The 24,197-nt window shown below is 45.9% G+C and overlaps 1 protein-coding gene and 1 pseudogene across 13 annotated transcripts in view; one reads left to right on the top strand and one right to left on the bottom strand.

The window, feature by feature from the left end:
- The window catches only part of HNRNPM (heterogeneous nuclear ribonucleoprotein M), a 34,651-nt gene extending 10,856 nt beyond the window's left edge, over positions 1 to 23,795 (bottom strand). For 5 of the 13 annotated variants that reach the window (XM_057489702.1, XM_057489704.1, XM_057489705.1 and 2 more), the window contains exons 1-9: positions 16,496 to 16,673; positions 8,803 to 8,896; positions 7,591 to 7,782; positions 6,749 to 6,902; positions 6,060 to 6,109; positions 5,021 to 5,081; positions 3,048 to 3,149; positions 1,786 to 1,830; positions 1,214 to 1,291 (exon numbers count right to left, since the gene is read on the bottom strand). In XM_057489702.1, coding sequence (XP_057345685.1) covers positions 1,214 to 1,291; positions 1,786 to 1,830; positions 3,048 to 3,149; positions 5,021 to 5,081; positions 6,060 to 6,109; positions 6,749 to 6,902; positions 7,591 to 7,782; positions 8,803 to 8,896; positions 16,496 to 16,500 — 781 coding nt within the window. In that variant the 5' untranslated portion in view covers positions 16,501 to 16,673. Of the gene's footprint in view, positions 1 to 1,213; positions 1,292 to 1,785; positions 1,831 to 3,047; positions 3,150 to 5,020; positions 5,082 to 6,059; positions 6,110 to 6,748; positions 6,903 to 7,590; positions 7,783 to 8,802; positions 8,897 to 8,983; positions 8,992 to 9,877; positions 9,931 to 16,495; positions 16,674 to 23,637 lie in introns of those variants that run through there. The other 8 variants (XM_057489706.1, XM_057489712.1, XM_057489713.1 and 5 more) reach the window with 4 other exon arrangements.
- On the top strand, positions 5,683 to 5,782 carry LOC118915285 (U6 spliceosomal RNA; annotated as a pseudogene).
- Positions 23,796 to 24,197: the final 402 nt, after the last annotated feature.

Here is a 24,197-nt window from a genome sequence, read left to right as displayed (position 1 = left end):
CAAGACAGATTGCTCCAACCCTCACTTAAATGCCACGCTCACAAAAGCCACAGGCAAGCCTGAGAGCACACTGCACACACAGATGACGCCCCTCATTCCTAACGGTCAGGCTCTGCCTGCAGCTCTCTGCTATCGCCCAGAACAAGGCAACCCCATGAAGAAGGCAGCAGAATCACAGGCACCCCTTGCTACCAGCTTGACGCTTCATGTCTATGCTGGTAGGGTTCTTGTTTGCTCTACGCTATCTTCACAGTATGCATTATCCAGCAAAGACACATTTAAACCCAAACCCCTCATGACTTCCCATGGCAGGAAGTTTACATAAAGGAGGCAGCTATCCCACAAGTCAGGGTTTAAGAGTCGATAACCACCCAGAGGATTTCAGAAAGAGAGACTGCAGGGTTCTGACTGCACACTCCACAGCCCTGCTGCTGAGGGGCTGGCACCTGGGCCAGAAGCAGCTCTGGAGGCAGGGGCACCCTAAGAGTCGGGCCCCAGAGCCAGTCTGGACCCACATCCTGCCTCTACTAGGCACACAGCCTTAAGGCAACTCACTCTCTGGGCCTGTTTCTGACGGAATGGGGATAACAGTACCTACGTATCATGTGGTTCTTGCAAGGACTAAATGAAACATTAATTAAAACAATGTGCTGTCTTAACTCTGTTAAGAGGTTGGTGGGGTGGGGGTTCTGTAAGATCTGAATGGCAGTACACCAAAATTCTCATATGCAAATGAGAAATTAAATTAATGCCTCCACTCACAATTCTTATTGGAGCAGGCAAATAAGAATTCACCCAGTCCAGCACCAGGGGAGACACGAACCAGATGAAATCTACCCAAGAAACTATCCCCGGCGCCTGGAGACTATTTTAAAGTGTGGGAAATATAACCACAGGTATCTGCCTGAGGCTTGCTGATTCTGGAGGCAGTAAGACAGCTTTCAGCTCTTACTAGATGACTAACTACTGGGGAGATTCAGAACACAAGACATCTCAAAGAGTTTAGTTGACAGAGAATTAACACTCACTTCTAATTAAGTCTAGCTCCTACAACACAAACCTATGATTTTACCAATATTTAAGGCAATTCAGAGACATCTGATTCAGCAGAAAAGTAGCAGAGGGAAATCATTTATTAAAAATGGGCCCGCTATCTAAAGGTCACCCAACAGCCAGCAGCCAGCAAAGGGCAGGAAGGAAACATGAGTCTCACCATTAATTCTGCCCATGTTCATCCCAGATCCAAATCGACCCATGGTTTCCATGCCGCCACCAAAGGGTCCCTCCATGCCTAAAAGAGACATTCACATTTTAGCACCATCCTAACAAGACTGCTCTGCTTGGACTGATCAGGAAAAGAAAAATGTTTTCACAAATTTCACAAACATTTGGGAATGTTCCCAGAGCTTCTCCTTGGGCATTTTTTGCCAGGAACTTACCAAACGTGAAGGCTTTTTTTGGGGAAAAATGCTAACTAGTGCACTTGCTTAAAAACCACCATCTTCAAAAAGCAGATCTGATCCAACCCGCTCAATGAATAGACAAGCAAATAGAGGCCCAGAGAGATGGAGTCATTTGCCCAAGGTCACAGAGCTAGTTAGTGAGAAAGCAAAAACCAAAAGTCAAGACGCCCACTGGGAAGACTGACAGGTAAAATTAATTTCCAGACTCAAACTTTTTGGTAACCCAAGTGAGAGTTTCATGCAGGGCTTAAGAGAAAGGAAAGAGAGAGAGAAAGCCATACCTAAAGGTGATTACATTTGTACTTCATTTTAAATTTCTTACCTCCTATTTTATTTATTCCAAATCCTATGCCTTCCATTCCCATTCCTTAAAAAGAAAAAGTCAAGGCAAACTAAAATTATGTCAAAGCAGTAATGTCTGAACTTAAAAAGCACAAGAAATTCCAAATCAGCAAATGAGTATTTTAACAATATCCTTGACTAGGAATGTAGTTTGACTGTCACACACACACACACAAAAAAAAGACCCCCGGGGCAGGGGGAGGGGGGACAGGGAGGGGCAATGCGACCCTCTACCATTCCAACTGTCAGTCACGCTGTCACATTCCAAGAGAACTACTTGAGCCTTTCACAAAATAATCACCATGTGACTCAATATTCTGTAGAAGTTTTATTCAATGACCAAGCCTGATGGTTTTAAACATGAAACATAATTATTAGGCACAGACTAGGAAACATTTACTTTAGAAGCTTATTTTAGACAGAAATGCATATTACCTTTAAAGGTAAAATTTTCTAAATATAAAGCAGTTCCTAAAAACAGGCTTCCCCTCCCCCTTGCCTAGTCTTTCTTGTTAGGCGTCAGTCAGGGGATGTGGTGGTCAGACTGAAAGTGAGGTGAGCCCACAGTTCAACCTGGCAGGCAGGCAAGGGCCATGCAGAACTAACAGTGGTAGGAAAGGGAGAAGCACCCCCTTGCAAGAAGACCTAAGTCTAAGATCATAAAAATATGTAATGTTATATAAATGCCTCATTGCACAGAAATGAAACTGCTGTCGTACACATCAAAGCCTTCCTCCATCAGCTGCCGCTTGTCTTCCTGAACCAGAGGACGCGGTGCCCCACCTGTCTGAGGCCTGGCCAGCTATGCTGTCAGGCATGAGGCCCTCCGAGCTTTGCACATCACTGCCCTGCCTCTAGAGCTGACACCACCAGGCCAGAGTGCACAGGGGCTGGGCAGCACTGCGGCAGTGCTGTGGTCCCGTGGTCAGGAGACCTGCTGTCTCTGTCACTAACTGTGACCAGTGACCTTGAGCAAGACCAGCTCTCTGGTTTTGCCTCCTTTTACTGAGGCTTAACCATCTCAGCTCCAAAGGTCATGAGAGAGTAAAAACAAAGGTAGAGAGAGAACCTCTTAAAAAGATTCGCCTTGATAAAAATGTAAAATCAGAGATGAACAAGGAGGGAATTTTGTCCCAATTAAACTTTTATTCCATCTCAAGTGCTGAACAGCTAATTACCCCAAATAACCAACTTGAGTAACTACCCCAGAAATCCCCCATCAAGGTGCCCCATCATTCTCACCTGCGGGTCCTATGTTTCCCATACCAATGCCTTTATTCAGGTGATTGGCATCAATAGGTTGCCCTCCTGGTCCTAACCCCATGCCAATACCACCAAGTCCATCTGAAAGGAAGAGAGAAAATGAGAAGTGTGGAGTCGACTTACATGAAAAACCAGGACCCCTCAGACGCAAAAACAAAGCTGCTGTGTGAGCTGTCACCCCGTCCCTGCCCCAGCCCGTCTACCAGCAATGCTAAGCCTGCGTCCTACATCAGCACTGGCACACTTGAGAGCTCTCCCTTTGAAGGCCTGACCTCGTACATGCACCTGCAAGTTGGGGTCTGTGATAGGTCTAGAACGAGTGCAAGTAAAAATCGGTTCACTTGAAAGTTAGAGCTATGAGCCATCCGCACAGTAAGGAACATGAGCACCTGCTTCCCTAAGTCGTGAACTGAGAAATATTTGCTCAAAAGGCAACTCCCCATCAGGTGGCAAGCAGTGCAAATAGGCCCAAGCCCCACCCCCCAGCAGCCCAAAGGACTCTTCTGTGACTAAATGGTGCCACAGACCAGCCCATCAGCACACTGGGCCACCATCTCTGGCTCTGCCGCAGGCAGTTCCACTAACAATGAAGCTGGTCTATCTTCTACCCAGAAAGTTTCCTAACACAGCCCCACCCCCTGTTTTTAAATTGCAAATAAATACAGCAGCAAGACATCACCAGGGTGACTTAATCCCAAAAGTACTGAGAACTTCAAACTCAACCCTTTGAAATGCGCTGGAAGACCAACTGGTGGATAATGGGCTCCCTGGGGCCCAGTGTATGCAGGCTGAAGCTGCCAGGCTGTCCTCACACCCCCTCCCCTCCAGGCACCAAAGTCAGCCACGCCCTGATTAGGGACAGTCACCAAAAGTGGTCACTCTGATTATGACTTTCCTAAACGTTAGCTTTCACCAGGCAGCTGCCTCCTATTCTGGAGGCCACCGACTTCCCCTCAAATCTGCCTCTCCCACTAATCCTCAGCGGCAAAGGTACTCAAAGGAGAGCGAGTGTTCTAGCCAAGGCTCCCCTTCAGCTCAGTCTCTAATGGAGCCCCGGCTCCAGACAGCCCCTCACCTGGTGGGAAGTCCTCCCTGGCCTCCCCACCTACCCAGCCCTCCTGCTGCAGGCTAGCCCCACCCACCTAGGACTTCATTCCTGTGCACTATTTCAATCTATACGGCGACCAATCACTAGCCTTCCCCACAGGAGGGCAGGTTTCCACCTGGATATTGCAAATAACCCTATGTAAAAATCTTCTACTTCACATACCATAAAAGGTACCATTTACAGCGTACAGCTCAGCAACTTTCTGTGCACAGCTCCGCGCCCATCGCCACCACCTAACTCCACCTAACTCCGGAACACTTTCATCGTCCGCCCGCGACCCTCGGAGCAGGCCGTTCTCCACAGCCTCCGCCTCCGCCCCCGCCCGCAGCCGGCGGTCTGCTGGCCAGGCTCCGCCTCCGCCGGGCACTTCCTGCAGATGCTCCGCTCCTGCCGGGGCCGCACATTCCTCGCTGTGGGCATGCACCATGCTCAGGGCATCTGTCGGCCCTAAGAGTTTCTGTCTGTCTCAGAGCACACCTAGGTGGGGGCCTACAGGCATTGGCGGTAACCAATTTCTTATAAGCCCACGCGCTGTCTGGCTGTAATGCCCTTGGCAGTTGCTTCCTTTTTCCCAAGACACTTTCAAAATGCCCAATGACATCCTCTACCTCCTGGGCAGCCTGCCCTACCCTACAGTAACCCTAGCAATCCTTCCTAAGCTGCCAATCTCTCTGCTCAGTTTTCACCCACAAAAATCTTTAAAGGGAAAAAAACTTCTTTTGAATCTTTCCCCTAAGAATGATCAGGAGAACTGCAGAGTAACAGTAAATTCAGGAGTAATTGTAGCCTTCTGGTTACCATAAATCAAGTTCACAATCTCAGCCACAGTAACTGAAATACTTACGGGGAAGCTGCTGTGGGCGCTCAGGGGGGAAGAAGTCTCCCTTTGGTAAGGCCCGCTCGTCCTGAAAGAGAAAAGGCACAACCTCAGCCTTCCTGGCAGCACCGAGTGCAGCAGCACAAGATGGAAACAGCTCCCACCAAAAGAGGGCTGGTCAGACAGACCAGGGTGCTAATATGATCGCACCACTGAGTGACCCACAAGTGGGTCTGCCTGGGAGTGCCTGCCACCCTCTGTGTAAAGGGGAAGGATAAAAACAGACATTCATGTTACTGTGGGGGGCGTGCAGGACAAGGGCACAAAGTAAGGGCAACTTGTGCTTAGTCACATGGAGCTATCAGCTATTCAAAAAAACTAAAGTGAGTGTTTAAAGTAGCTAAGTAATTCCCACAGTAGGCCTAAGGTTTATACTGGAGCACTTCAACAGAACTTTAAAGGCTGTTTGAACCAAAACCTCAGTATGTTCACGACAGATGTGCTAACTGAACATTATACAGTAACACGTGGAAAGTTGGAGACCCAGGTAGAGAACCAGTTTGATCACTTGCTCGAGCAGGATATTCACTGGGATCCAGACCACGCCAACAGCTAACTGTGAAAAGGAAAAACTATCTGTAGGGCTGCAGGGACAGAACGTTATTCCTGCCATAAATTTGCTCAAGACAGTGCTCGCCTCAGCAGCACATACACTAAAATTGGAACAATAGAGATTAGCATGGCCTATGCACCAGGATGACACAAATTCGTTAAGCATTCCATGTTTTTTGATCACAGGGATGGTAGTACAGCTAGCCAGTGGTTCTGTAACATCTTCCTATGCTGACAGACAGTAACCACACTAGTGGGAGGTGAGGATTTAATAATATGGGTAACTGATGAACCACTGGTTGTATACTTGAAACCAACAAAGATGGTATCAGTTACACTTCAAAAAAAAAAAGTTAGAAATTTTGCTCAAGATAATTCAGAATAATGGCTATGTATGCACCATGTTTTTACTGGACTTATGTGAGTTAATTAGGAAGAGATCCTATTAACTTACCATTTTAACATGCATTGGTCTATCAAATAGCAGTTGGCCGTTAAACATAGCTGTTATCACAGTTAAGGCTATTTCTTGCAATTCTAAAACACACCCAGCAAGAGAGAGAAACATAAGAGTGCCCCAACTGCTACTGGGCCCCCTGGATGGCAAATTTACGAGCAATTTTGACTCATTTGTCCAACTGGCCAGGGACCCTCCCACTTCTGACATGGCCCATTTCCTCGGGAGGATACTCAGCGGCAGTCTTGCCTGTGCTGAGTGCCCGTGTTCACAGGAGACGTTCTCCACGGGGACTCCAAAGCTGCAGCTCTAAGATTAGCAGCCTAGGGTCAGAGAGCAGTGCTGGTTCCAGAAGGATGGCAACCCACCAGGGAGACAGGGCCCTAGAGGGACTGACATGTGACCCAACAACCCAATTCCTCTCAGCAAAACATTCTGTGGACTTCCCCTACAAACCAAATTCCTCTAAAAAGACAACAGTGGAAAAGCTTACTCACAGGCATGTGCCTGGGTTCTAACTACCCCTTCTACCTGCACAGGATCAATGCCATCCCACAGAACTCTAATTCCACATAATGTATTCCTCTCGTCACACAGTCACCACTTCCCCACAGAAACCTGTATCACTCATAAGACCTTTTACACTCAAACTGTTCACCACAAGATGAACTCCCGTAAAAGGATACATATAGCCTGCACAGCTTCGATGGACTGCTCAAAAGTCACAGTGCCTATTCCACGGCTTTTTCCATCTTTATCCTCAAGAATGTCTGCTCGAACCACCACACCAGCCATACTAAACACTTCCTTCAGTTTCTTCCAGCCAACTTTATAATCCAGCTGTTCAAGATAAAGGGGAGGGAAATCTCAATGTAGACATCTTTAAGAAAAACATTCTTAAAAACATGAATTCAACATGCTTTGCTTGGAAATAAGCATTAGAAAATGTCCCAAAAACTTAAGATTGCAGTGTAACTTTTCAAACAGACTGAGAGGCCTGGCCTTAACCACTAGATTTCTGTTCTCTGAAAGAAAGAACAGTTGAAGTGCCCTCATACATTTCAGGTTAATGCTTAGCTTACAAACCTTAACAACGTTGTTCCCCAGCTAAGGCTTACCATCCTCCTCCTCAAACCACTTCTTTTAAAAATATTTTCCTTTTGGAAACGACATATGACCATTCATCCCAAACACTACATGAGGGAGGTGTCAGTGTACAATCTCTGCTCATCGGCCTTTCTACCTGCACTGAACTAAAAAAACTGCAGAGAATGCACTCAGCTGCCACTTTCATAAACACCCGCAAAATTCAGTCAACACGGCCCCAGTGCCACCCCACTCAAGCCTATGACTTACAACTGCTGTGGTTATCAGGAGACAAGCCAACCCCCAAGGCTGACTTTTTAAACAGATCAAGAGCATAACCCTATTTTAAATTTCTCTTCTCAAACTACTTTTATAACATACTGACAAGATTACTTCATGAAGCTCTCATTTCCTACTTTAGACAATGTTTCTGTTTACTTACGTTTGCTACAAATACTGTGCTTCCAAGTCTTCCAGCCTGTAATGCATGGATAATCTCATTTGGGATGTTAGGATTATTTAGGATACTGGGTGGGATATTAATCACTCCTGGGCCACCTGGTCCCATACCCATCCCACCAGTCGTAGCCATCACCTTTTGCATTGCTCTCCTGGCATGTTCACCATCAGGATCCTAAAACAAGCACAAAAGCGTTAACATTTAACTGGACCAGTGATAACCAAGACTGTGCTCGCACAGTAAGCAATAGTTCCAAAACTTCAGAGGTTGAGAGGGTGTTTGGAAAGCATTTCTTGAAATCTAAAACAAGAAATTCAAACCACCAAAGAAGAATTCCAACAAAAGGAATGAGGAAGATAGGGTGTAAAATTCAGTTCTCAAACAAACTAAGTAAAAAGCAAACAAAGGGGGTGAGGGCTGACATGATTAACTGACATAACACAGAACACGTCCAGATTGCAGTAAGATCTTCCCAGGCTTCATAGGTATACCTGAATCTTACTAGTTTCCAACAGGGCCTTGTAATTTCTGCAAGCCCATCAGTGATTTTCCCAGAAGTTTGAAAACATCGTTCTGGGTCACAAGGATACTCCATCGTTGCAGTTACTCGGGCGTTTGACTCACGTGTAAAGTCTGCACAAGTCTGTGAAGCTCTGGTGTGGACGTTACTCTGGAACTCTTTGCCCTCTCATGTACCACCTTCAACAGACGCAGGACCTTACACCCTACCACGCGGTCCTCTCTGAGCTCTGAATATATGATCTTCCTCCAAGAAGAGGCAAAAATAGGTCAAGGGGGAATTTAATCAATAAAAAGCTTCCCTCTTCCTAGAGAAAAGGTACCTGATTTGGATTAGATATTAAAGAGGATTTGAGTAAAAGTAACAAACACTTTAAAAAAGAAAAAGGTGGGTCAAGAATAGGGCTCAGACTGACTATAGGTGTAGAATAACTTGAAAAAACAAAACTAAAAAAAACACGGACTCAGTTGAGCACCCCTCAGGATGTGCCCGGCCACGCCCCCACAGTTCTTAGGGGCGTGACCGCTGAAGCCTGCCCACGACCCTCTTCATTACCAAAGACACGCTGGTCTGCTCCATCAAATGTAGTCAACGATTTCTTTTGTCTATTCCTAACTCCAAACAGGGACAACCTGACAATGCCAAACAGTACCCACAGTGTTTCAAGAGCTTACTTCTTTGACTTTCAGTGGTCTTCCACTCAGACTATGCTTGTTTAGAACTTCAGCAGCTTTTTTCATGCTCTCTTCCATCTTGAATTCAACAACGCTATGAAGAGTCAAAAGAAAACGAGTGAAACCAGTCCTACAACTTAGAAGGTGCTCAATTGCCAATAAGTAACTAGACAATACTTACGCACATCCCTTTGGAAGAAGCCACAGACCAGTCAGAAGAGCAAGGAAAGGGGGGGCAAAAAAGAAAAGAAAAAAAGAGTAAATATCAATGGCAGTTATAAATTCAAAATATGATTTATGTAACAAAGTTGTCTTTAAACTGACCCTTCTAAGGGGAAGCTGACAAGTGTCTCGCCTAGCCTTCCCTATTAACGGCTGGGTTCCTAATTACCTCCTCTCCCTGCACATTACCAGCATTGCACTGTAGCTGCTGAAGTTATAATAAGCAGACCTAAATTCAGGTTCTCCAAGAAACCACACAAACTTTAGATCTGCTTCCCTCTGAACTCAAGCAATTCCTTATCATACTACTCCTAAATCCATCCTTTCAATTATTCTAAACCATTCTATTGCACGACAGAAAACAGTTATTTTCTCTTTAAACTAGGCCAATTTTAAACATTCAGGTTTTAATATTTGTTTTACAATTTACTGGCACAAAGGCAACTTTTCAGAATCTTTGGTTCACACAACTTTCAAATTCAGCAAACAACCGAGTAACATTTTCTAGACGAGAACACACGTTTTACATTAATATACCACCGCTAAAATTCCATGCATAATTCACACACAGCCAATTCCTCTGTTAACAAAGAGACAATGCTGCTATTGGTCCCCAGTTATCCAAATTGGGCATCCAAACAGAATACCAAAAAGCTCTTTGGCCAGCCATTTGGAAAAGCGGGACTCCTGTTTGCAAACCCCCTCCCACCGCACTCAAATGTTTGGCAAACTCAAACATGGCTATTGTGACATGAGCACTCACTGCCTTCCTGACTTCATTCGATTCCACGCCACCATACAGATACATTTTTCATGTAGTAAATCCACAGAAGAAATTCTCTCAGACACTTACCCTTGACTTTCCTTCAGCGTCCATTAAGAGCTCCACGTATGTTACCTCACCAACTACAAATCAGTTTCCAGACGACACATAAACCAAGGGAGAAAAGCCAAGAAAACAATGGGAATTTAGAACAATCATCAGCAACCTTGTATGGAGCCTCTGCCTTATAAGAAAGCCCAGAAACACTCCATGTTCTCTAAACCACCGAACTAGGCATTACAGGTGTGCAGTAAAGTAGGTGAAACACAGAACAACATGTCCTTGATTTTCCTCCCACCACAAACAAGCTATTTCCACAAATTTCCATATCAATTTCCCTGTCCGTAATACTCATCATGACTAGAGGCAATCCAAACCTACAGGAATAAAGTCTGAGTGGTTTGCTTCTGGGGGAAAGGAGGAAAACAGTTGTGCCCACACACGCTTCCTGGTGAAGCAGGTAAATGCACTGCAACACCAAAGAAATGAGCTCGAACACTGGATACATAGGTGCTCAAGGCGCACCCCTCCAGGTGGCTGGCTACACAGGTGTGCAACCTGTACAGTCATGCAGGACCATGCATTCAGGAGGGCCACATGCCTGGTTTAATGCTCTATTGTTGCTGTCTTGAAATTCTTAATACTTCTTTAACATGGGGGGCCTTAGGTTTACATTTTGCACTGGGCCCCACAAATGCTGTAGCTGATGCTGCATACAGCACGAGGCTCTACAATGGTCAGAAGCTGGAATATCCCCGACCACAAAACCAGAGCAGCCTCTGGATTCCCTTCAGTGAATTAAACTAGGCTTTATTCTGCTGCTTTCTAACCTCCCCATTAAAGGACATGGATCAATGCAAATTTAGAGCTCAGTGTGCATCAAAAGAGAGATGCACTCGATTCTAATCTACATAAAGGGGGAAACCAATGCATTCCAAAAGACTGCAGATTTCCGTCAAGGTTTGAATTGCCAATTCATGACTGCCATGACCAGATGTTAGAACCCATCGAGAAGACAACTACCAAAACGGCTGCTGAACTTGAAGATGGCAAGGAGAAAACAGATTTAACACATAAGCCTGGGGAAACAATCTCTAGGGAGGCTCTCCAGAGTCAAGAAGGGGATTTGTTCTCAGGGATCTTTTTTTTAAAGGATTACTGTTATGATGGTAAAGCCTTTTCCAATTCAATTTTCAAGTTTGGCTTAGCAGTACAGGGTAAAATTAACCCTCTTGATGCCCTCAACAATTCCTGCCTATTCCAACTCCTTTTTTCAAAGGGTATTAAAATTATGAGGTTAAAATTAACACGGCAAGGAAAAACTTAAATGTAATGTATGATAAAACTTAAATGTATGATTTTTTACATAAAATTAACAATTTGAAGGATGAATTTATTAGTAATATATTTGCATGGCAGTTGACAGCACAAAGGCCAAATGTTCAAAATCTACAGCCTCACATCCCTTATCCTTTCCTGCAATGTTTCAGAACCAAGCCAGCACTTTGCACAAAACAGGGAGGAGAGAGGATATGTGCAAAGAAATGAAGACAGGAAAGAGCAGAGAATGTACAGCTTCACCCTTGGGTGTTTGTACTGTGGGGCAAACAAAAAATGATCACAGCCAAGGGATAGTCATCAAATTCGCTTTAATCTACCCTTACAAAAGTAAAGCAGTTCCAAAACAGCCAAGGCCATTCCGGAGGCCATGTTCAAAGCCATTCATTTCAACAGCAGCAGCTATTTGAGGACCAACAGTTCTTGTCTCCACTTTGATGAAAATGCCAAGTGTCAAGACAGTGGGAAGAAACCCCAAGTTTATTTCCTACCAGCTGTGACTACTGCCTAATAACCTTAAAAATAAATAGAAGAATCACAGTACCTCACTCAAGACAGCTGTAACTATGCTGTCAGAATTCAAATACTGCTGCATTGGGATAGTTTCTACTGTGTCCTCAAAGACACTTTATCAAAAAGCTGTCACTGCAACCTAAACACCAAGCAAGTTCAAATCAAACTTTTTTCTAGAAAGCAAGGTTTAGAAATTAGAACTTTTCTACCTAACATTCTAGTGATGGCACACACCCCATTTCAATCCTCTGCACCAAAACTTTGCTCAAAATGTTCCTTTTTCCCCAAATGGTAGAGCTGTTTAGTAAAAACAAAGAATTACATTACAAAAGCCTCCATCCTATCAGTTAAGCCAAAGGTTAGGCAGTCCCTGTGGCTCTAGCAGGAGCAGTGCTGTTCCCAAGGACAATCAATAACTGTGTTCCCTAAGTTCGTAAATTTCCCATCTCCACTCTGAAAGACATCAGTTCAGAGATGTAAGCAAATCGAACTGCTGTCTCCTATTTTTATTTTAAAATGCTCCTAGAAATGTTTGACCAAAATGCAGGTGGGTTATTTTAAATACTGCTTAAAAATAAATACATCATGAGAAGTAAGTGAGCGACCCAAAGAGAACTCAGTAAGCCAGTCAGTCCCTTGGCGCTGCTTGGGTTTAAGACTCCCACACATACTTTTATCTCAAGGAGTGTCTGTCCCTGCCTTCTCATCTACCACTCAAGTCTGAAGGCAAAATAAGAGGGGATACAGAGGCCCAAGCTTCACTGGGAATTCTTATGTGAAAAGGCCTATGGGGGGAGGGGAGGTGCAGGGGGGCTCAAAAGCAGGACATGTTGTCCAACATTTTTAGCCTGTAACAGTAGTCAGTGCTTGGGCGGCCACTCTGCCCAAAGGGTGCACAGAATAAGTGCACCCTTTAATTTGGAAAACATGTTTCTTTCAACTTGAAATATGACAAAATAAATTATCATACTATACAATGACTGCTGCATTTATGGACTGAGCTCATTCTTGCTCCAAATCCCATGGAGACAGAAGGGCACTGCCTAACCAGACCAACCCTAAAACACCAAGTAAACAAAGACAGGCTGCACTGCTGGGGTGCAACCCAAGTGCCCACATATCTGAATGTATTTGCATAACAGGCCTTTCCTAAACACAGGCTGAATTTCCAACCAAGGAAAATATGAAGGAGCAGACAGACTGGGTAGGGATTTTTACTTAAATTGAAAAAAAGTTTTGCTCCACAGACCCACAGTGTAGACTATCTCTGAGAGCCAAGGGAGACTTCCTATGGGACTACACTTGCCCTCTGGGCCTCAGTTTTCTGTCAGCTGAATTTGAAAATTACTTAAAGCGATGCATTAAATAAAAACAGGATTAAGTGCTTAAAGAACTCTTTGCTTACACAGGTTAAGCTGACTGTGGTTACACCTAAGATTGACTGAGAGTAAACTGCATCGCTGCCCTTCCTGCCTCCTCACTGCTGTTTGCTCAGCACTGGAGTGGCTGCCCCTCCTGGACACTGCAGGCTCCCCGGTGAGGCCAGGAGAACAAGCAGCCCGGCAGCGTTCTGTTCCTCCGCTGCACAGGACTTCCATGTGCCGCAACACAGCGCTATTTACATTTAAAATCCCCAAGATCACCTTTCACTCTCAGAAGACTTCATTTTCACCTAGTCCCAATGGTCAAAGCTTTTTAAGACATAATCCCATGACCTGTCAAGTGATAAAAATTAGGTAGCTGCGAGATTTAAATGGCTTTCAAATCTGGTTTGGCGATACCCAATTCAAATTTCCTATCACACTGACTGTCAATTTTCTTTCCCAATGCAGAGATTCTTTGCTGTTCACAGCAGCCGTTTGCTCCCAGTAATGGCTCTATTAAAAACAAGCACAGTCCCCAAAGGAAGGAGGGGAACAGAAACTTTTCCTTTGCTCCATCAGAACATCTACACCAGGAGGGGGAAGCCCAGGAAAGTGTTTCGTTCTTCAGGCTGTGATGAACTGTGTGTCCCTGACTGCTACGGATCGGGGGTGGGGGTGAGCGAAAAAGCAGCCTGGCTTAGAGCAAAACAAAGCTCTCTCAATACATCTTCTGAAGCAATGCTGACTTCATGATAGTGCAGCCAAACAGCTGGGCACCAAACAAGCTTAGTGACCTCACTTGGGAGAAATTCTAAATGACCATTTCATACAATAAATGCATTATTAATAGGATCTCCTAAAATGTTGTCAAATGCTAGTTAAAGACAGAAAAATGCACACTTGGTGCCCAAGAAGCGGGAATGACCAGGACTCAGGGAGAGGTCTGTAGGGCCATCTCAGGGCCCAATAGCTTGGAAAAGCTCCCATCCTGCCATTGCAAAGCTACTACTTTCGTTCTGAGAGGTGGCCATTAGTGCTGCAATGACAAAACCTTTTTCAGATCTTGAAGTTGAGGACCACTAATTTCAGCTCTTACTCTACTGTCCTGAAACCACCTCAGGGACAGACTCTGAAAACCAGACTGATTCAGTGACTGGATTACAACAGCCCACACCTCTGTGGCTTGCTCACTCTACCTTGAGACTAATGTTCTTGGGGTGGAAGGGCCTCTACTTGCATTTTTTCCTGTGCCATAACAAGTGTTGAAAAAAACTTACTTGAAACAAATATTTCAAGTAAATATTTCAAATTTCAAATAACCACTTAAGTATACTTTTGGTATACCAAAATAGGAACCAAAGTGCATTTTTAAAGCCTCATAATGAAAATACCAACATTTTTAAAGAGACATATGTAAATACTACATCGCTTTAGATTTCACATACTGAATACAAGCATTACTGTAAGACAGATTACCTGTTGAATCCCTTTACCCACAATCCAATACTGCTAATAATTTAATTAAACAGAAAAGTACTTGATTTATCCTGTAGAGGGGAGCTCTAAACAAGAACATTTTAAGGTTTGTTAAAAATAACTGATTTACTGCACACCTGTAATTCTAAATTACACCACCAAAAAAATACACAGAAAGGGCTGAGCCAGGACATTCCTAGCAGTATGCCAGGGGAATATGAGAACCAGTTTGGAAGCATCCGAATAAACCGCCAAGCTGGCCCCACAATTAGTACAGTGCAAAGTAGGAAATGGAGGTGAACTGCTTCTACATCCAGAAACATCATGGCTGCTGCTACCAGCTTTAAGGCTTCCGAAACTGAATTACTGAATGGTAAAGCAGTAAAAATGTCACCTACTTTATCCATCATGTCCCAAAACTGGTTCACACACTCCTAAAAATGAAAAAATTATTTGGCCTTCCATCTCTTACAAAATTCTAACAATTGCATTTTCAAAGCCACATTCCTGGTTCTTGGAACTACTATACCTTATTATCAATGGAAGTATCAATCAGCGGTTCAACCAAATCACGAGAACACAGATTTGGGGGTGATTCCAAAAACTAATTCGAATGAGACCCAACTGTACTATACAGAAATTCCAACTTTGTATTGAGGCAGCAGTCCCAAAAACCAAGAACACTGCATCTGGGACGCCCCGTGACACGCCCTTCAGACAAAGGAGAGCCTCACTCTTGGCCCAGGAGCACTGGCAGGAATGGTCTGGCTGGCCAGGCAGGAGGACCCATCTCACACCAACACGTGTCCCGTCCAAGTCACCTGGAGAACTGCGACACGGGGGCAGCCCCGCCCACACAAAGGCCCCGGTGCCGAGTGCTGCCAGCAGGCCAGGGTCCTATTACGTGGCAGGGCATCGTGGCAGGGGGACAGTTCAGAATTTCAAAACCCAAGGCTGGGAGAACCAGCACACATACCAACGGGGCCTATACAAGTGGCATCTCGGTCACGGAAATGGGAATCTTTAACAAATCAAGCTTGAATCTCTTTTCATAATGAATGCTCCAGAAAACCAATCAATACCTTTCAGTCCTTCCAAGACTCCGTTTAAGGGTAATTTGACTCTAGGTTTCCCCTGAGGGTGGGGATTAGGGGAGACCTCAAGGCATTAGACAAATTGTTCTCTATCAATAGTTTTGCCTAAACCAGGGCTCAGCAATCTCTTCAGCCCTGAGTGCCACCAGCAGAGCCAAGAATCAGGAAAAGAAAGGAAGACAAAAGCAGAAGGAGAGTGTAGAGAGACGAGGACAGTGTGGTGTGCACAGGTAAGGCGAGGACCCCAGGGGGCACCTGCCCTCCTGGGCCTTCCGGTGGCAGCAGAGCCTGCGCAGCTTGCCCTCTCCCGGGCCGACTGATGTGCGGCATGGCAACAGCTGCCCTGTGCCCAGCTCGCCGGTGGCCCATCTACCCTGTGATGTTTGCAGGGATGGGAGACTGGCAGTTGAAATATAAGCTCATATTTTAGAATTTAGAATCAGAGCAACCAAGTTCCAGCTACCAAATTTTGATGCCAGGAAGATATCCACAAAATTTAAACAAACCATCTTCCCGCCAGAATTAAAAAGCTAAAAAAAGAAAGAAAAAAATAGAAAAGAAAAAACCTCTCCCACCTAATCTGAAGAATTCAAAAATGTCCGTAACAGAGGCTCCCCTCAAGCTTGGAGCCCTGCTAACCACATTAAACCAGGGAAAAGCCTTGCTGGCCGAGGGGCCACACACACCATGACATGCAGGTGCCTGACGACACACAGACATCAGGTGGGTAGGGGGCCTTAACTCTCAACCCTGGACAGAACACATGCTCTACCCAGTTCAGCTTCCATGGACAAAAATAACCAAGCAACTAGCCACAAAAAGAGGACACGCCAACCTTTCTACTCTACGCGACCACCAGCAACACCATTACCTTTTTCTTTAACCAGGTCTTTAAGTGACTGCCATTTCACATCAAAAGGTATGTTTGTAATGAAGGCTCTGTATCTTTTAGTAGGATTGGCATATGGCTCAAAGCGATTGCCTCCTCTTTTTAGGTTTTTCTCCTTCCTCTTCTCATTCTGAGTAGGCCGTTCTCCTTCACTGAATTCAAGAGATAGAAAAAAAAGTCCGGATGTTAGCACAACATGAAGACAATATTTGATTTGCCAGGTTTACAATTCCACAGTTACATATAACATAACCGGAAATACTGATTCTGATTTGAGACATGCAAACTAAAGTGTTGCACAGGGAAGAGGTACAGTAGCTGCCCCCCTTAAAGCCCACTTATCAGAAATCACTCCCAAGAAAAGGGTGTTCTCTCAGACCTTCGCACACTCCTACAGTAGGGTCAACAGAGACGGGAGAGGCTAGCTCCCTGCCTGCATGAGGTGCTTTAATTCCAAGATAGAAACAGGAAAAGAGAAAATGTATAAGATTTTGCAGAACTAAAATGCACACAGGCCCAACTAACTCTAGTTTCACAAATAAAAATGTCCTTTGTTGCATATATTAAAACAAAAAAAGAAAGGGTTTTACAGTAGCACTGTAAAATGGAGCAGCCACTGTAGAAAACAGTTTGAGTTACTGAAAAAGTTAAAACACCTAATTACCATATGACCCAGCAATTCCTCTCCTGGGTATATACCCCAAAGACATGAAGGCAAAGGACTCAGGTACCTGGATACTGAGAGCAGCATTACTCCTAAGAGCCAAAGGGTGGGAACACCCCAGTGCCCACCAACAAGTAAACAGAATAAACAAAAAGTGGCAGATCCATACAACGGACCGCTACTCAGCCATAAGAATGAGGTGCAGACACATGCTACAACACAGGTGCACTTTGGAGACTTTACGTTAAACAAAATAAGCCAGACTAGAGACAGAAGAGCACAGGGTATCAGGGGCTGGAGGAAGGTGAGGAGGGGGGAGTTACTGCTTAAAGGGGAAGAATGTGTCTGGGATGATACAAATGCTCTGGAAATGGAGAGTGGGATACACTATACTTAATGCCACTCAACTGTACACTTGAGATGGTTAAAACAGCAAATTCTATGTGTATTTTACAATCAAAATAATTTTTTAAGGGTTAAAAGCTACTCTGTACATAGCCCTTGGCCATGCCTCTGCTGCTATTTGCGTTTGCCTCAGGGGCCTCCGTACTGCACCACTTCACATCTAAGCTCTGCAGACACAAACCGCTTAGAATGGGACGTGACAAGACATTGGTGAAAGCTGACCAGGTGCAACCGGGCAGCAGCGGCCCAGAAAGTTCCTTTCAGGGCACCCGGTCCTACATTTTCTGCTTCCCCAACCCTATTCTTTCCACCAGTGAGAATTCAGCAACTACCAAACCACAGACTTTGTGATCCATGACAAAAATGGGGAAAAAAAGAAAAAGCCAAGACCATGGTACTACTGATTTACAAAACTGCTTTTATTTACAGGGCTGGTCTTTATTCTAGGACATGGCTTCCTTGGGTAGGGGAGGAGCAGTGTTCACACACGGATTGTTACCTGAAGCACATACTTGGAAAATTAACAAGTTAGCAACTTTTTGTAGCCCCACGTTTATTTTTTTTTCTGGCCCCTCATATCCCAACACAGGGTATCAAGTGGAACCCAGTGAAGGTATCACACAGGCAAAAGGAAGGAAAGCAGCCCCCTCCGTGAACAGCCTGTGCAATAAAATCAGACGTCCTTCGCACCAGCTGCCCACTCCAATCCCCAGATTCCCACATGCTTTACACGACTACCCAGCACATTGGAGGAATCCAATAGTCACAGGCCACCTGTCCAGTCACTATCAAAGTCCTGCACCAAAGTCTGCCCAACAGCTTATTTGCCAGTGAGTCACTTACTCTTGGCAGATGAAGAGGAAAGTATTAGTAAAAATTCATAAAATGTAGATCAACCTATATATTTCATGGACCTACAAAGGGTCTGTGGATACACATATATTTTAACATTAACTGGTTTCCTTTGAAGCCCAAATGTTCTATGATTTACATTAAAAAACATTCTGATAATTTACATAAAAAAGCATTGATACAGGGGACACCCCCAGTTTTCACAGACCACTCAGTTCACCTATTAGCTACAAAATGTACAAATAATTACAGCCAAAGCAGGTAACAAAGTGTCTAATCCATTTGTGCCCCTGCATCCTTACGGCTCAGAATAAACTAGGGCAGAAGGTGGGTAGTGGCTGGGGGGGGGGGGGTGTTAATCCACGTCACCGGCTCACCAAGGGAGAGCTGCTCACGTGGACTTTGCCCAAGGCGTGGCACAGCACTATGCCCAAATCATATCACTTCCTCTGAGAAGTTTCCTACTAAGTTAAAAAGGGTTAGAACTCTCTTCACTTCCAGCTTCTTAAAAACTGACCTTTTCCTAAATTGAACAATCACCACTGACTCTATTCTCGACTGAATTGTCGAGAACCGCCCTCAAAGGAATCTCACTCAAGACACATATTCAAGTAGAGATGAAGTGATAGTTTAAGGGTGGTTCCCTGGAAGTTTTATAACATCCAATCCAATTTTCTCACTTACCTTCAGGATAAAATTAGAGGAATATTCTCTAGCCCTAAAACATATATACCCTTCACTCTGACTTTTAATTAAAAGTACATTTTTATAGGCAGATTACACATTGGCAACACTGATGAAATATACTGCTTTATCCTAGATACTCCAATTTTAGAGTATCATAGACATTTAAAATGTTAAGTTAAACACACACCTACCATGTGACTCAATCATCCACAGATACTCACACAAAAGAAAATATAGCATACATCCATATAAAAACTTGTACCTGAATGTTCATAGCGACATTATTTGTAATATCCAAAACCAGAAATCTAAATATCTCCTAACAGGTAAAGGAAAAAGCAAATTATAATATATTCATACACTGAAATACTACTCAGCGACACAAAGTAACAAACACCCACAAAAATATGGATGAATTGCACGGCCACCCACTCAAAGAATCCGGAAAAAGGGGAGTACGGTGTGACATGAGCCCATCAGGACAGACTCTGTATTTGAGAAAATCTAATCTGGCAATTCCCAGCAGCGCTCTCAACCTCAGCACTACTGGCACTTTGGGCCGATAACCTCTGGTTGGGGGGCTTCCCCTGTGTGGTGGGTGTTAAAAGTTTAGCAGCATCCCTGACCTCTACCCAAAAGGTGCCAGGAGCAATGCAACTCCAAACCTCAGTCTTGAAGGTGAATACTAAAAACGTCCCCAACCATTTCCAAACGTTCCCTTGAGGGACAAAAATAACCACCCCACTGAGAACCGACACACAGATGGAGTGGCGGGGGCTGGAGATGGGGTAACAGAGGATTACAAAGGAGCCAGAAAAGCCCTCTGGGGTTATGGATGTTTTTATTACCCCAATTCAGCATGGATTTCATACACTGTCACTTAATCAAACTGGACATTTCCAACATGCCCCGTTTTTTGTGCCAATTATACACTATTGTAGTTTTTCTTATTACTCTAACTCCAGTAACTTGACTTGTAATTCCAACATAAAGTAACAAATTTGTGATTTTTTTCAAAGAAACTCATGTTGCAACAGACTGATACTTAGGCCAGCTAAATGTCTTACAAAAATTCTCCCTGTTAACTGGCTCTCAGTGGCCAACTGCCTGTGCACACTGCATCCGATGCTGGTACCAATCACCGGCCTGAGGCTCTACATACACACAATATAATACTAACCTGACTTTCTAGCCATATACTTCACAATACACTGATAAACACAAGCCTAAGATACCTGGTTAAGTTCCTTCCAAGTCATTAAAACAATGTTTCATATGGCTGTGAAATGGGCCATTTGTCAAGTCCTACTCCTCCACACTAGAATTACACTGTACATAAAGATCACAACTGGAAGAAAAAACACTGAGTGGCTGCTCCCCTCACTGCCACAGGGAGACCCCGCCCCTCACATGCCTCGGTGACATGGCCCTGTATATGCTCATTACCTTTATAGTTTTTCAGTCAAGAGTGCAATCTGAATGGCAACCCCAATACCCTGAGATCCTAATCACATCCTCTGGGGGAGAAGACTATGACTCTTCTGGGTGGCACCAGAAAGCACCATTCAGAGGACGACTCCAGCTCAGGTCCACCACTGAGCTCCCCACAACTTCAGCGTTTTACCTCTCCAGTTCTTGGCTAGCAGAATCAGCAAAGCCTGTATCCACGGCAGCTCGCAGGGGTGCTGTGAAATCCACAAACAGCCTGACCAAAAGCAGCTTGGCAAATGTTAAGCACAGTATCTCAGGGAGCAGTCCTGCAGGCGACTAAGAGGAAGGGTCACATTCGAGGTCTGAACCCCAGCTTCAACACCTCTCTGGCATCAGTTTCCTCATCTGTAAAGGGGGTCACTATCCATACTTACAGGTTTGCAGGAGAGACTTGGCACACAGTAACTATGGCAAAGACGTACTTCTGTACCACTGGTTTTCTTGAGGAGGTTGGGGAGGGGGACTGATTCACTACTAGCCTTCTACCACTGCATATATTGATTAGACTTTAACACACACAAATCACTGCAGAGCAGTGAATTTGGTTCAAATAAAACACGTCAAATGACTGTTCACTGGGATACCAGGGTAGTAACATGAAAGCAGCAAGGGCCTTAAGAGTCAGATGGCCTCTCCTAGACTCTTGGGATCAATATCCTTAACCTAAGTTTCCTCAATTTTTAAATGTTTTCTCTCAGTAAGACAGAATTACACTAACATTACCTTCCCGGGAATCTATACTAAATATAAATTTTTATTTTTAAAATAAGCAATCCGTCTCTCAGTTTTCTGATTCAGCCACAAGATTAATCTGGAAGGGGAGTAAACTAAGTCACTGATTTTAGATATACTTACAACCTTTAAAAAACAAACAAACCAATCCTAGGCGTACATAATCCTCTTAAAGAAATGCTTTTTCCCTTCTGACTAAGTACACCCTAAACCTGAACTACTGACTTTAGATGGAATCGCTTTCTCATCAAAAAAAAAAAAAAAAAATCCTCCTCCCACGCCAGAAGAAACGGAACTGCAAAACAAGCCTTTGTCTGGCGTCTTTGGTCAAGCTTGCTGGCTCACTGCCATTTTGGTTTACAGCACACTCTACTCCTGGTGGAGACAAAAGTCAGAGGAACCAAGTTTCACCCATTTCCCACCCCTCAAAGTCTTTCAAGACAGATCTAAATTCTTCAGCCTGGAGCTCATTGCCCACAGCGGTCCAGCATCACGTGCTACTGGCAGCTCCAGCTCTTTGTAAGTACAGCACAGGCCTAAATCCCAAGTCTCCGCCCTCCTCTCATCATCATCCCTCCTCCTCCTCCTCCTGAAGAAGTTTCCGGCCCCCAGCTGATCAGGATGCCGGGAGGCCCCTCCATGCACCGTACCAGGTAACTCCAGTTACTTCTAACACAGTGTACTACCTAACTACACAACCTTAGGTGGCCTCCCCCTCTGGGCATGGGCTTTATTCTAGTTTTGCTTCCAGAGCTTTGCAACATAAAAAGAACAGAAACAAAATAACCACACAAAAAAGTATTCCACCAGCCCTAGAAAATAGATCTAAATGTTGCTAGAATCCTAAAATACCCTCTACTAATCAAGCAGTCCTAGAGCTGAGGTTGTTTCCAACAAAGGCTACTTTATCTCTAAAACCTTCAGGTTCTATTTAATAGTCCCCGTGGCCCATGTTTGTGCGATGAATCCGTACTTTGCTCCTTTCCCACCTAAGGAGAGAAAGGCTAACAACAACATAGTTGTTAACTAGTATTTAGTGAATGCTCATTAAGTGCTTTAACTGTATTCACTTATCCCCACAAACTCTGCACACTAAAAACCTGTGGGAAGGCCATTTGGAGAGACAGAATGTATAAAAAGGTAACGAGGGGAGAGGGAGAGGGGGAGAATGGGAAGTCGTTAATGGCTGCAGTTTCTGTTCAAAATGAGGAAAACTTCTGGCCATGGATAGTGGTGATGGCTGCTCAACCTCCAATGCGTTCCTGCCACTGTATCGCACACGTGAAAATGGTAAAGATTGCAAGTTTTGATATGCACGTAACGTATACCTTACCACAGGTTTTTTAACAACTTGTGGGGAATCAAAAGCGTGCCCAGCCTTCCCCTCCACCCACAGCGGCTGGTCGGAGCCAAACCGCCTCTCGGCGTCTTTCTTTCAGGTGACCGTCATCACGTTGAGTGGGGTCCACGGGGACCAAAACGATGCCTTGAAGTTTTAAGTCACCTCTGAAAACCAAGCACCCGAGACAGGGCCCCAAGCCAACACTCGAAAAGATGACGGAGTTTGGAAGTGGGTGAGCCCGCCTAAGCGCGGAAAACCTTCCCCTTTTAAAACGGAAGATGTTTCTATACCCCACCAACACCCACCGCTCTTTGTTTTCTAAGCGGGAACACTGGAAAGTACGTCTGCTCTCGCCACAAATCCCTGCTGCGCACCCAGGGAGCAGGCGAAGGGCTGGGGCCGCGGCCGCGGGCGGTTCCGACCGGGGCACTTGCGGCGCAGCGGGGACAACGTGGGAGGAAGAGGAGGTGCCCCGAGCCAGGCTCGCGGTCCCGCTGCACACTCGCAGGCCGCGGCTACCGTTCACTCCGGCCCTGTGCGCACACCCCTCCCCTCCCCCAACCCCCAGGTCGGGAAACTGAGAACCGGGCGACGCGGGGTAGAGAGCAGGCGGAACCACTCGCCCAAGGTCACCCGGACAGCGGGCGGGCCGCGAGGACTCGGGGGCCCGCCGGCCTCGGGGCCCGCGCCATCACTCCCGCCAGCGAAGGCCGGGCCTGAGGCCTGGGAGAGGAGAGCGACCCTCGAGGTGCTCCCGGGCCTGGCCGGCGGCACCCTTCCCAGCCCTGGCCGCCCCCGCCCGCGCCGGGCCCTACGGGGACGAACCGGGCCGAGGCCGCGCGGTGGGGGGGGGTGCGGTAGGCCGCCAACAGACCTAACGGGGATGCCGCCTACCGCTGCCGACGTATCTGGCCCGGGACGCGGGGGGCCGTGAGACACTCACCCCTTCGGGCCCGGGGCCCCGTTGCCGCTCGGCACGCCGGGCGCGCCGCTCTCCTCCTCCATTTTGGGCTCCGTCGCCGCCACCTCGGCCGCTGCTTCGACCCCTGCCGCCATTTTCTCCGCGTCTGGGCTTTGTGTGAGGGAGCGGGATGCGCGCCGCTGCGCCTGCGCGCCCACGTGATCCGACGCGGCCAGTAACGCCTGCGCGCGCCGCAGCCGGTTCCCGCCTCTCGCCGCCCGCCACACCCACGCCGCGCGCAGGCGCAGAGCGGTAGCTGTTATTCATCCCGCGAAGCACTCGCGGCGGACCCGTCCTGAATGCTCTGCCCGCTCTCAGTTTGGCAGCCCACCCCCGACCCGGTTTTCTGTCAGGGGAGGACCCGGCAGCGCAAGTTGTTTCCAGAATAGAAAGGAGTCAGCAGGGCACGAAGGGCAGGGCCGGGGGACTGGTTTGCACGATGCTGTCTCCGAACAAGGCTCATCTTGCATCACTCTTATCGGGGCTCCGCCCAGCCCGCCTCCGCACCACGCTACGGGCCCCCTGATGCAGAGCTCATGGCC

Source organism: Manis pentadactyla, chromosome 12 (assembly GCF_030020395.1).
Source record: "Manis pentadactyla isolate mManPen7 chromosome 12, mManPen7.hap1, whole genome shotgun sequence".
Taxonomy (NCBI): domain Eukaryota; kingdom Metazoa; phylum Chordata; class Mammalia; order Pholidota; family Manidae; genus Manis; species Manis pentadactyla.
The sequence above is the reverse complement of the archived record's forward strand: the minus strand, read 5'-3'. Positions and strand labels throughout refer to the sequence as shown.